Here is a 13,335-nt window from a genome sequence, read left to right as displayed (position 1 = left end):
AAATGATTTACTGCTAGAGGAAGAAGAGGAAATCATGAGGAAGTTAACTTATATTCAAACTTCTAAAACATGGTCAGGAAGAACAGAAATTAGAATAAATGAAAATCTCATATAAATAAAGAGTGAGAAAGTAAGTATTCCATCAAACTGGGTCTATAATGTTTCAATTACTATCCCAATCTCTGTTCTGGGAAACTGCTACATACTCAAATTGCCCTGTCCCCCAGACTCCCAAGTTAATGCCCTATTTATTAGGGAATGGTTGCTAAACTAGAGTCTCACCTTGAAAGTTTCCAACAGGATATTAGCTCCCAGCTTACATGCATGCTGGTTTGGCATTCTAGAAAGACCTGAGCTGGCTTCAATAGTTTTTCCATCAAGAATCTTCTTTGGCCCATAGGAATCCATTAAAATGAAGCCAAGTTCTACCAGGCCCTGAGTAACATGATCCCAACTGTGAACACTGCAAGAAAACAAAGTTTAGTTAAGAAGAAAAACTTAGTAAAATACCTTACCTCTATATTCTCTGCCGTGTTACGTATTTCCCAAACTTGACCTGGATAACCAACACTCCACATAAATTCTGAATTTCTTAATGAACAGTAATGGGAATGGTAGGCAAGCAATCTCTACCGACAGAACACCAAGAAAATCCAAAAACTACAGAACATTAAAAAACATATGAAGCAGAGCAGCACTCTGAGAGGATGACAACATGCTGGAGGATTAGGGCAATGCCACACCTAGAAGATTAGCCCTTGGTACACCCTACCACTATCCTCAAGTCACAGAGGCAGAATGTGTTAAAAGATACAGCACTCTCAGACAAACTAATGGGGAATATCAAAAACGATAATAAGGAGATAAGCAATAACCACCGAATACAAGAAAACAATATCACCACGAAAGAGAAGCACCAAACTCAATGAAGACAACTAATCGCTAAGGGAAAAGGTTAATGGAACAAAGAGAAGATTTTAAAAGTCTAATGAATATCCTCAGAGAAATAAGAAAGAGTATTATAGCATGAAACAAAAAATGAACTGTTATGAAAATAGAACCAATTAGAAATTTTGGAAATAAAAAACATGACGGATAGAGTGAAAAACTCAATAAATGGACCTAAGAATAAAATGGGCAGAGCTGAAGAAATAATTATTGAGAAGAGCGAGCTAAGGAATTTTTGTTGAACTTGACACAAAAAGACAAAAATATGAAAAACGTGAAAGAAAAATTAAGAGATACAGCACACAGATCAAGAAATTCCAACAGTTAATAAGAGAGAAAAAGGGGAGACAGTACTCAAAGAAAATAGAAGAAAATCATTACAGAGTTTAGGAAAGACATGACTCCTTACAGTGAGAGGGCACACCAATTACCAAACAGAAATGAATTAAAAAGGAACCTACATAAACACAAATTGTGTTAAATTTCAGAAGATAAAGGATAAAAATAAAGTCTTAAAAGTTCCCATGAAGAAAAATAACAGATTATCTAAAATAATACAAGAATCAGATAACCATCAGACTTTTCATCAGCAATTCTAGATGCAAAAAGACAACGTGAAACTGATTATAAACTCAGAATTTTAAACCTCGTCCAACTATTTCTGTTCAAGTGGAAGAGCAAAACAAAGACATTTTCAGATATGAAAAGTTTACTATCCACAAACCATATCCGAAAGGATTACTGCAAAAAATATATACTTATGGCATATCTCCAAGTGAAAAGTATGAGGTTCAAAAGATAAGATGTAAACAAAGAAACCAGTAAAATTATGAAGTCTAAATAAGTATAGTCTGTTAATAATCTCAACAAGAATGAAGTGGAGAAATGTTTGCTGTGGGCTAAAGTTACCATCTTGGAGGGAGGAGACAGTTGTAGTCGGTCTGCTACAAAATGTTTATCTGTAACATGAAAGAGCTCATACATGATTGGTAAACAGGGGAGGTAAGTATAACCTGGAAGTTTTATTGGTTCATAGGTGATTTTTTTTCCTAGTACATTAATGTTCTGCACCTCTAAGTATCTGCAGGTAAACACAAAGTATGCCAATAGAGCTAAATATAGCAAACCATGGAGACAAACCACAGACAAAGCATGACACAGTAAAGACCGTTATAACAGCTAACATATATTCTGAAATACAACATTAAACATGAAAGTAACAACCAGGATGGTTACCAGTTTTTTCAATTTGATTTAAAATGGATTTGCCTAAAACTGCTAATAATTTAATTGTCTAAAACTGCTAATTCAATTCCATCCATCAGTCCCAAACTCCCAACAGTTAAAGTAAATAAAACTCAGTTTTCTACTCACCTAAAAAGCCAATGAAGACTCAGGCCAGTAGAGTAGTAATAGCATTAAAGGAAATAGCATGAAAGGAGCAAAGGTACCTACTTCAGTTTTGTATCCTTGCTATCAAGGTGGCCAAGAACTCAGCCCTTGGGATTCAAGGATCTTCTGATCTTAACACTAAATACCCTATGAACCTTATGGTTCATGAACTTACCTATTCTTTACCACTTCCAAGATCATGGTTGAAACACAACATCTATGAGGAACTAGATCCTGAAGAAATTTTGAGCCTTGGAGAAGCTGAAGATCCTTAAAGCTTTTTATAACCAAAGACTTTAAAAGGTCAAATACCTAATATAATGAAAGAAATAGGAAAATGAAGCAAAAAATGATAGCCCATACTATAGAACCTTAACCCTGTAACTGTTCCTACTTGCTGCCATACACTCATATCCCTATGACAACTGTTTCACTGATGAGTATGATACAAAAATTATGACTTTCAGTGGGAACTTAAGAGCTGAAGACAGGTCTTCCTTGAGAGAAAAAGGGCTAAAAATCAATATTACCCACAACCAGAGAAACACATATGAGAAAAAAGGGTAAAGGATTTTATATTTTCATTCTTTCAAATAACAGATTCTCATTAATTTCAAGTTGATCAGGGACAGTTTCTTAGAAAGCTACAACATAATACAATTGCAATGAATACCCAGCTAAACTTCCCATTCTTGCTACTTGGACTGTGTGATGTTTCCACTCTTATTCCCATCTCGCCACCTGGCTTACCACACAATAGGAAGTGGAGGTATAAACCAAGTATCTGAAGAAGTCTTCAAGCAGCCCAGAGAGAACAGTGTGGGCCTACATTCTTATAGGGGAATATGCTGCTGGCAGGGTGGGAGTGGAATTGTTTAGGAAAAGATAATTTAAAAAAAACAGACTATTGTACACTTTATCAACTACAGAAGGAACCAAAAAGTCATTCATAAATACCTGTTCCTCAAATCTTTGTATTCTTGTTACAGAGAGGAAGAGGGCAATGCTGAAAGGACATATATTACTACTGAAATCTCCTTGCTGTCCTGCCTAGAACAATAAATCAAAAAGGAGTCATAACTTACATCTGAAAAGAATAATATATCCTACTTAAAAACAAGTCCTTAGATGGATCAGAAACCTAAATATAAGAGCTAAAACTATAAAACTTTTAAAAGGAAACACAGTAGGAAATCTTCAAGACTTTGGATTAAAGATTTCTTAGATACAATAACAAAAACATAATTTATATAAGAAAAAACTGATAAATTGGATCTCATTAAAAATCAAAACTTTTGTGCTTCAAAAGACACCATTAAGAAAATGAAACAAGCCAGAGACTGAAAAAAATATTTGCTAATTACATACATGATAAAGGACTTGTACCTATGATATACAAAGCATTCTTAAAACTCTTTAAGTCACAATCAAAAAATGGGCAAAAGATCTGAATAGACATTTCATCAAAGATATCAGAACAACTAAATAAGCACATGAAAAGATGTTTGGTTATCATCAGTCACTAAGGAACTGCAAAGTAAAACCTCTATGAGATACTGTTTCACAGCTATTAGAATAGGTATATTAAAAAAAAAAAGACAGTAACAAATGTTGGCCAGGATGTGGATAAACAGGAGCCCTCATACAGTGCTGACGGATATGTAAAATGATGTAGCCACTCTGGAGTACAATTTGGTAGTTTCTTTAAATTATAAACATATGGGACTTCCCCAGTGGTCCAGTGATTAAGACTCCGTGCTTCCACTGCAGGGGGCGCAGGTTCGATCCCTGGTCAGGGAACTATGATCCCACATGCCACACGGCATGGCCAAGAAAAAAATTATATATATATATATATATATATATATATATATATAGAGAGAGAGAGAGAGAGAGAGAGAGAGAGAGAGGGAGAGAGAGAGGGAGAGAGAGACACACACATAAATGTATTACATAACCCAGAAATTCCACTTGTAGGTATCTACCCAAGAGAAATGAAAACATATGTCCACACAAAGACATGCATGTGAATGTTCACAACAGCATTATTCATAATAGCCAAAAAGTAAAAACTCAAATGTCCATCAACTGGTGAACAGCTAAACAATGGATATGTCTATACAACGGAATACTATTTAACAATAAAAAGGAATGAAATACTTGTAAGTGCTACAACATGGATAAACCTCGAAAATTATGCTAAATGAAAGAAGCCAAACACAGAAGATTACATATTGTATGATTCTATTTATATGAAATCAGGAAAGGTAAATCTATAGAAACAGGCATGAAGGATCTTACAAGGTGATGAAAATGTTCTAAAACTGAATTATGATGATGGTTGCACAATTAGGTAAACTTATGAAAAATCAATGAATTACACACTTAAAATGGGTGTATTTTTTTTTCTTTTTTTTTTGGCTGTGTTGGGTCTTCGTTGCTGTGCGTGGGCTTTCTCTAGTTGCAGTGAGTGGGGGCTACTCTTTGTTGCAGTGCGTGGGCTTCTCATCGTCCTGGCTTCTCTTGTTGTGCAGCACAGGCTCTAAGCGCACAGGCTTCAGTAGTTGTGGCACGTGGGCTCAGCAGTTGTGGCTTGTGGGCTCTACAGCTCAGGCTCAGTAGTTGTGGCGCACGGGCTTAGTTGCTCCACGGCATGTGGGATCTTCCTGGGCCAGGGCTTGAACCCATGTCCCTTGCATTGGCAGGCAGATTCTTAACCACTGTGCCACCAGGGAAGCCCCAAATGGGTGTATTTTATGTTATGTAAATTGCACCTCAATAAAGCTTAAAAAATAGATCTTTGAGCCCTGAAAGAAATGACAAGAAACAAAAGAAAAAAAGGAATACAGCTTCCCTGGTGGAGCAGTGGTTAACAATCCTCCTGCCAATGCAGGGGACACGGGTTTGATCCCTGGCCCAGGAAGATTCCACATGCTGCAGAGCAACTAAGCCCGTGCATCACAACTACTGAGTCTGTGTGCCACAAATACTGAAGCTCGCACGCCTAGAGCCTGTGCTCCGCAGCAAGAGAAGCCACAACAATGGGAAGCCCATGCACTGCTATGAAGAGTAGCCCTGGCTTGCTGACTAGAGAAAGCCTGTGCACAGCAATGAAGACCCAACACAGCCAAATATAAAAACAAATAAATTAATCAATTAAAAAAAAGAAAAAAAGGAATAAATATAAAATCAAAGATGAATAAAACAGAAAACCAACAAACAAATATAAAACAGTCGATAAAGCTGGTTCTTTGAAAAGATCAATAATATAGTTACTGTAAACCTAAATAAAAAGAAGAGTGAACAGATACAGAGAAGACAAAGGAGCTTCAAAGGCTAGTTCCCACATCATGGTCTTTAAATATCCTTTCCTACAAAAGGGACCCAAGGCTCCTTAGAGAAATCAGGATCGGGTAAGGAAAGTACAAGTGTGTCTTGGATAGCTTATGCCACAGAAGTGCTCAAAGACTAATGGGGCCATGTTAGAAGGACACATAAGCCTACTTCAAGGATCCAATTAGCCAAATATGGGTCACTTTGGGTACTGCATACGAGCAGATTGAATTTTAAAAGGTTCATTGGCTGCATAACAATATCCAAAAAAATGGGGGGTGGCTCTTTTCACAGAAGAAAACCAGCTAATAATGTAGAAGGAATGACAGAATTAAAATTTTCTAATCTTAATTCTACTATTTTGCAACTCCGAGTATAATTAGTGATTTAGGCCAAGAATCATCAGTAGACGGGAAAACAAAATCCACTGTGTGAAAGGTTGCTGAGGAAAAGAATTTTCGCATGCCTCGAATTATGATCCCATGGATTACTTTCTAATTACAAAGGGAAACATATACCTTTGCAAATGAAGAAACCTGATGGTCATTGTCTTGATCAAATGATTTGGCTAAGACTGCCTGATACTATGAGGCTTCTGACATAATGCAATAGAATAGTGGTTGGCAAACTACAGCCTCTGGGACAAATCTAGCCCATCACCTAATCTTGTACAGCCCATGAGCTAAGACTGATTTTCACTTTTTTAATTGTTGAGGGGAAAAAAAAAATCAAAGGAAGAATAATATTCTGTGACACACGAAAATTAAATAAAATTCAAATTGCAGTGCCCATGTAGTTTCATTGGCACACAGCCACAGTCATTCATTTATGTGTTGTTTCTGGCTGCCTTCTTGCTACAACAGTAGGGCTGAGTAGCACTGACAGAGACCGTATCACCTGCAAAGCCTAAAATAGTTAGTGTCTGTCCCTTTAGAGAAAGTTTGCTGACCCCAACAAGAGAAAGTATACAACATCACTTATGACATATTCTTGCCAAAAATGTTTAACTTGAATCTAATCATGAGGAAAAAGACAAATCTGACAATGAGAGACACAAGAAAACTGGGCTGGATGCTTCAAAAAACTCAATGAAAAGGTATTAATCCTTATTCTTAGGAGACATCTGTGGAAGTATTCAGGCATCGAAGGGTCACGATTTCTTCTTTTAAATGGTTCAGAAAAAAATCTATACTTGTGAGAAAATGAGATAAGGTAAATGTAGCAAAATACTTAAAAAGAGTTCAAAACATTTCTAATTTTTATCTTACTACTTCACAAATATTTAATGATGAATGACTTAGCTTCACAAAACCTCACAATATATTACTAGAAATAGGCAATTTCCCCAATTCACAAATACGGAAACAGAGGTCAAGACTGAAGCTCATAGAATAATGGAGTTAAGGTTAAATTTTGAGTTTCCTGCTGAACAGTCTTCACCTTTTTTTTTCTTTTTAAACACTAAAACACTTAAGGTATGGTTTTAAAACAGAACTTGCTTAAGAATGTAGTGATATCATATATCTTCCACTTTCAAAGTAAAAAAAAAGAGATCCTCTAGACCCAGGGTAGTTCTACAATATTTTTATGTATTTGTTTCCTGTCATTAACCAGCATAAAAGAGGCTTGAGTTCAAAAATCCCTGTTTCATAAAGAGATCCTGGATCTCCTTAAGAGTGTGGGGCTACCTTTAGGAGTTTCAGTAGTTCTCTGCCTAGTTCACAGTCCAACTTGATGGCAAACACAATGTGTAGAATAATGGTGCCTTCCACGTGACGAAGTTCACCTGATGGTACAGTAACAAAATCCAACAGCCTAAAAGATTCAACAGAACGGTATGAGCTATAGTTTGGGAAAGAGACAACAGTGCATATGCTCATATGAACAAACAGAAAAACTCAAGCTGAACTAATATGATCACTGGAGGCAGGCACAAAGTACAAAATCTACTGTCTCATTCTCTGCTCCTTTTTTACAAAACTTCTTGAAAGAACTGTCTACAGTCATTATTTCCACTTCTTTACCTCTTCCCAGTTCAATTCAATTCAATTAGGCTTCTGTCCCCTCCCTAACCTCCCTTTCCAATGCTATTTGTAGCCCTTGCAAGAATAATCAAATGACCTGTACACTGTCAAAACCAATAACCAAATTTCATCTTAATTAAAGCCTCAGCAGATTTGACACAGTTGACCCCTTCTTTCTTGAAACACTTTCTTCTCTTAGCTTCTGGGGCATTGTCACTGGCCTCTTAATTATTTGTGCTGGCTCATCCTCCCTTTAAATGGTGAATGCCTCTGAGCTCAATCTTGGGTTTCTTTCTCTTCTCTTCACGATTTCCCTAGGTGACCCTATCCAGTCTGAAGGCTTTAGTCCTTTCCAATCTGTATTTCCTGTCCTGACCTCTAAAACCCCAGACTGCCTGCTCAACACCTCCATATGGGATACTAATATACATCTCAAACTTACATGGTCAAAACTGAGCTTATTTCCCCCTAAACTTGCTTTTTGTCAGTCTTTCCTAACTCAGTATACAAGACCACCTTCTAATCAATTGCTCAAGCCAAATAACTGAAAGTTATTCCAGATTAGAAGCAGTAGGCTGAAACAGGATTAAAAGCACGAACTCTGCAGCCAAACTGCTTGAATTCAAATCCCAGGTCCACCAATTTATGGCTACATAACCCTTGGAAATTCCTTAATTTCTCTGTGCCTTGGTTTCTATATGCATAAAACAGAGGCAAAAGAGAGTTGCTGTAAGGTTTAAAGTGCTTAGAACAGCACTTGGCACAGAGCAAGCACTCTGTTAAGTATTTGTTTCAAAAAAAAATCCTCTTTTTCAGTCACATCATGCTGTGTCCTGCCTTTGCACTAACTGTTCCACCAACTGAGAATGTGCTTTTTCCTGATCTATATATTGTGGCTCTTACCATTTAGGCTTCAGTTAAAATAACACCTTCTCAGAGAAGTTTTCCCTGACCACTCAACCTAAAGTAGCTATACTGTCACTATCACATCATCCATTTGAAATATACGCATAACACTTTTCACTCTAATATTTTTGTTATTTATTTTCTTTTCTCTTCTCGTTGAAATATCTCCATGAGAGCAGGAACCTTGTCTGACTGGTTCATCACTGTAGTCCTAGGGCCAAATAGTTTCTGGCACAAAGTAAACACTTAAATAGCTTTTAAGCTTGCAATTTACAGAATAATTATTGCTGTTTTCCTGGAAAGATTAAAATGAAAGAGTTGAAGAGACTGCATTATTCTTTTAATTTTATTACTGAGCAGCTAAGGGGACTAGGGAAATTCTGTGCTGAAGTGAAGGTATGGACTGAACAGTTAGATAACAATAAGATGAATTTGGAAAAATGATTTTATTTCTATACTGTGATACTCACTCATCACCACTCTGTTCCTCACTGTGCTGCGTATCTAGCTTGTTGAAGAAAGCTATGATTCCTTCCAAAACCTTCTTCCGGCTTCCCTGAAAAAAATACAAAATAAGTAAGGTCTCTCCATAAAGGGCAAGTTGAACTTAAAGTTCTTTTCAGCTTGAAGGATTTTCAAGTATGAATTTAAATAAATTATAACCTAGAGTCACACTAAGAATTTATAGAACACTTTCATGTTGAAATTGAGTTTGAAATACATCTTAATATCAGATTTTAAGGGGCCTATAGTCCACCCTTTCTGAAATCTTTATCCGTTTTACTACCACACACACACAAAATGTGGTACTACAAGAGATAATGTATGTTTACTTTGGTTGAGGGCCATGACCTTTTTACTAGATCAAATCATCATACATGAAATAAAAGCATCTATGCCCTAGTATATAAAACAAGAGTATGAATAAGCTGAATGGTACTCACTGGGCATTTCACCAGAGTTAAAAAAAAAGCAAATTTTTCATTTATACCTTTGAGGAGAGAACCAGAAGCTGATAGACCAAGGGTGGTATTTCTTGAAGATTCAATTTGGAGAACATCGTCAACACTTTTTCCACCACAATTTCCACCTCTTCTGCAGTCAGAGGGACATCCCTGTGGATCAAAGAGTCTAAAGATCAGAGCCTAATTTGGGAGATATTAGAATACTATAACTACCTCTTTTGATTTTTCTCTAATGCAGAACCTTAAAGGGGACCAATAACCTTACCTAAGCAAAGTTATCTTGGAAAAAAAATCATAAAGTTATACTTTAAATAAGAAATCAAAGCAAAAAAGAGTGGGGGTAAATTCTGTAACAGAAAACAGAGGTACCGATACTCTTATTTAGGGAACAGTGGTATTTGACCTTGCTACATTTCAGTTTCTAGTAGCTAAGTTCTCATAGCAGGATATAAAAAGAAAAGGGAATGATGATGCTTACTTGAACATGGAGGTGAGTTGGATTACATATTGATGATCCCATCTGATTAAAGAAATTGACAAAGGAAGTTTATGTCATTTAAACTTATTTACATATTACTTTGTAAAATTAGTAAGGAGGAAAAAATTAGGGCCATTTCAAGTTTGATTTGGTACCACTGGGAAACAAAATCAAAGAAATGACATTTAAAACAATGAAATAACAGCTTTTAACCTATCAGACTGGCAAAATCAAACTCTGATGATATTCAGTGCTGGTGAGATTTTGGGAAACAAGTACTTAACATACCGTTTTAGGGGATGTACACTGATACAATCCTTCTGGGAAGACAAGTTGGCAATACTACTTATCAACTTTAAAAATGCACATAACCAAAGACCCACCCAACTTACTATTAGAAATATATCCCATGTACATGCTTATAAAAGGTCACCTAGACATATAAGGATGTTAATTCCAACACTTTTTATAATAGCAAAAAACCAAATAGCCAAATATTATTTATCGGCAAAAAACAAATAATCTAACAATTGGACACTAGCCAAATATTATAACAGAATACTATGGAACTATTAAAAAGAATGATGTAAAGTGGTATATGCTGACATGAACATGTGTTAAATGAAAAATCAAAGGTATATTACAATGTAATGAATAAACTCTTTTGGGTAATTAAAAACAAATAAATGGATAAATATACATGTGCTGATTCATGCCTAAAATTATTTCTGTAAGGGACTTCCCTGGTGGCGCAGAGGTTAGGAATCCGCCCGCCAATGCAGGGGACATGGGTTCGAGCCCTGGTCCGGGAAGATCCCACATGCTGTAGAGCAACTAAGCCCGTGCGCCACAACTCCTGAGCCTGTGCTCTAGAGCCTGCGAGCCACAACTACTGAAGCCTGCGTGCCTAGAGCCCTTGCTCCGCAACAAGAGAAGCCACTGCAATGAGAAGCCCGCACACCGCAACAAAGAGTAGCCCCTGCTCACCACAACTAGAGAAAGCCCACACACAGCAACAAAGACCCAATGTAGCCAGAAATAATTAATTAAAAAAATATATATATATTAAGGATTTCTTACTATAAATATACACACACAGATATATATATATATATATAATATATATATAGTAAGAATTTTTCATCTTTGATGTATGTCTTTATATACTTCATTTTTAATGGCTATAAGTTACATGGAATGGCTCTACCTTAACTTATTGATACATAGCTTACATACCATAACTTACATATCTCCATTATTGTATGCTTAAGTTGGTCACAAATTTCTGTGTTGAAATGTTCATGTATGAAGATTTTCTTATATGTTGCAATTTCTCCTTAGGGTAGATTCTCATATTTCTGGTTTAAAGATACATCACTTATATATCTCACTCCCTCAAAAAAATATAAAAGATAGTGGTAGGGTGACTTTCCAGCCTTAAGGACCTTGGGACTCCAAATACTGCTATAGGGATAAACTGCTGTGTTAAGATGGAGAGTCAAGTAAATAGAAACTATATGTATAGTCTTAGAACAGAGAATACAGTAAATAATCTCTCTCAAAAATTCATTACAGACTAAATGGTTTTATAGTGGTAGACCATAAACCAAAATGGACTAAAAACTTGAGTGGTCTAAATTCCTAAAATAAATGATAATTCTTTTTTTGGTCACTTGTAGTCCTGAGAAGGTTCTACACATTAATAAGACTCACCTGCCAGAACAGAGGGTGTTAATCAACTGCTTCTTACATTCTTCCCCACTTAGTTCACCTAGAAATGCAAAATACACTGAGGAATAAATTTAATTCAGTGAAGAGAGTAAAAGCCACTAAGATTGGAAGAAAATTACCTTTTCCATAAGCTAGATTTTCCTTTTTGGTAGCAAGGGCGGTGAAAATGATGGGTAATAGCTCCAAAGATTTTCCATTCGTTAGGTTGCCCTGTTTGACAGCATCAACAAACTCACTGGCTAATTCAACCAATAATGCTCCTGGAAAATTGTGAACCTAGAAGTTGATGGGATTAAAAAAATGTTAAGCAGAAATCTAAATGTTTGATATCTCTTTCTAAGAAATACTCTTTTGCTGAATTAATAGAACTGGCATTGAAACCTAGAACTGGTCCTATAAGTGATTCAGGGAATCATTCTGCTCTGGTATAAACATAATTGTAAAGGATTTCATAGATCAGGATCTTCCACCAGTTCCCTGATGTTTTCAAATACGCCAACTCTTCAAAGAGATACATGTCCATGATACCAGAAATGTAACGTAAACATCTAAATGGTTTATGGCTCATCCATCAACTATTTTGTTTGATAACAGTAGTTCTTATTCATAAATAGGAGCTATGGTGGGTTTGGCACACTTAAGTTTTCCCTCCCTCAACAAATTACAAACCCCCCAAAATCCACCCAAAACCAAAAAAGTTTTTGTTTTCCATCTCACCTCCAGCATTAGTAATCCTATGATTTCAGATGCTACTTCTTTCTGCAAATCCCCCGATTCCAACAATTGGACACAACAACTGTATATCTTAAGTCTCCTAAGAGCTCCAGCTTCCTCAGAACAGGGGAAACCTTATTGTTTTAAACAGGTGGTACAGAAACAAAGAAAGAAAAAAGGCAGAATTCTTACAAGGTTGAAGGGTAAACAGGAAAAACAAACAGCTTTGTAGTTGAATATAGAAACAGAATTATCAAACTACTTATTACTATGGTGTTTAGAACAGCAATATTTAGGAGCTTTGAAAAAGTATTTAATTTAGACAGAAAACTGAAACATTACCTTTTCTACTTCCACCCATGTCATTAATTTTTTAAATAATTTTATAGTGCAGAAGAAGGAACACCTTCTAATATACTTTAGAGCTTTTCTGGGATCCAGTAACCCAAATTAAGTGCCTTTAACATACTTCACTTCAAAACATCATCACTGATTGATGTCAGCAGGAATGTAGAGTAATAAAGACCTTGGAAAATGCTCTCCTCCATAAAAGCAACTAGAACACTAACAAAAATAGTGAAAACCAACTTGTTCAGGATTCTGGAAATTAACCAGACTTGCAACAATCCAGGGAGAGTTTATTTAAGATAAACAGCTGAATCTAAGTGAGAATAGCAAGCTCTGTTGTGTTTCAACATGCCCTCATTCCACCTCCTAACCCCTACCCCCCACCAGTCCAGTAGTCTTTAAAACCAACAGTTCACACTCATGGTACAAGCCATCAGTCTAGCAGCCTCTGGAGGGGACAGAATATGACTGGATCTCCACCAAAGCCCAGTTCCCA

At 36.3% G+C, this 13,335-nt stretch overlaps 1 protein-coding gene across 7 annotated transcripts in view; it reads right to left on the bottom strand.

Moving 5' to 3' along the window:
- Positions 1-13,335, bottom strand: part of FANCI (FA complementation group I) — a 76,800-nt gene that overhangs the window by 44,581 nt on the left and 18,884 nt on the right. For 5 of the 7 annotated variants that reach the window (XM_067696471.1, XM_067696493.1, XM_067696509.1 and 2 more), the window contains 10 exons: positions 12,495-12,625; positions 11,897-12,053; positions 11,760-11,817; positions 10,047-10,088; positions 9,595-9,718; positions 9,074-9,159; positions 7,362-7,488; positions 3,298-3,390; positions 2,516-2,652; positions 283-463 (listed from right to left, as the gene is read on the bottom strand). In XM_067696471.1, coding sequence (XP_067552572.1) covers positions 283-463; positions 2,516-2,652; positions 3,298-3,390; positions 7,362-7,488; positions 9,074-9,159; positions 9,595-9,718; positions 10,047-10,088; positions 11,760-11,817; positions 11,897-12,053; positions 12,495-12,625 — 1,136 coding nt within the window. The remainder of the gene's footprint in view (positions 1-282; positions 464-2,515; positions 2,653-3,297; positions 3,391-7,361; positions 7,489-9,073; positions 9,160-9,594; positions 9,719-10,046; positions 10,089-11,759; positions 11,818-11,896; positions 12,054-12,494; positions 12,626-13,335) is intronic. The other 2 variants (XM_067696503.1, XM_067696529.1) reach the window with 2 other exon arrangements.

Source organism: Pseudorca crassidens, chromosome 1 (assembly GCF_039906515.1).
Source record: "Pseudorca crassidens isolate mPseCra1 chromosome 1, mPseCra1.hap1, whole genome shotgun sequence".
NCBI lineage: Eukaryota > Metazoa > Chordata > Mammalia > Artiodactyla > Delphinidae > Pseudorca > Pseudorca crassidens.
The sequence above is the reverse complement of the archived record's forward strand: the minus strand, read 5'-3'. Positions and strand labels throughout refer to the sequence as shown.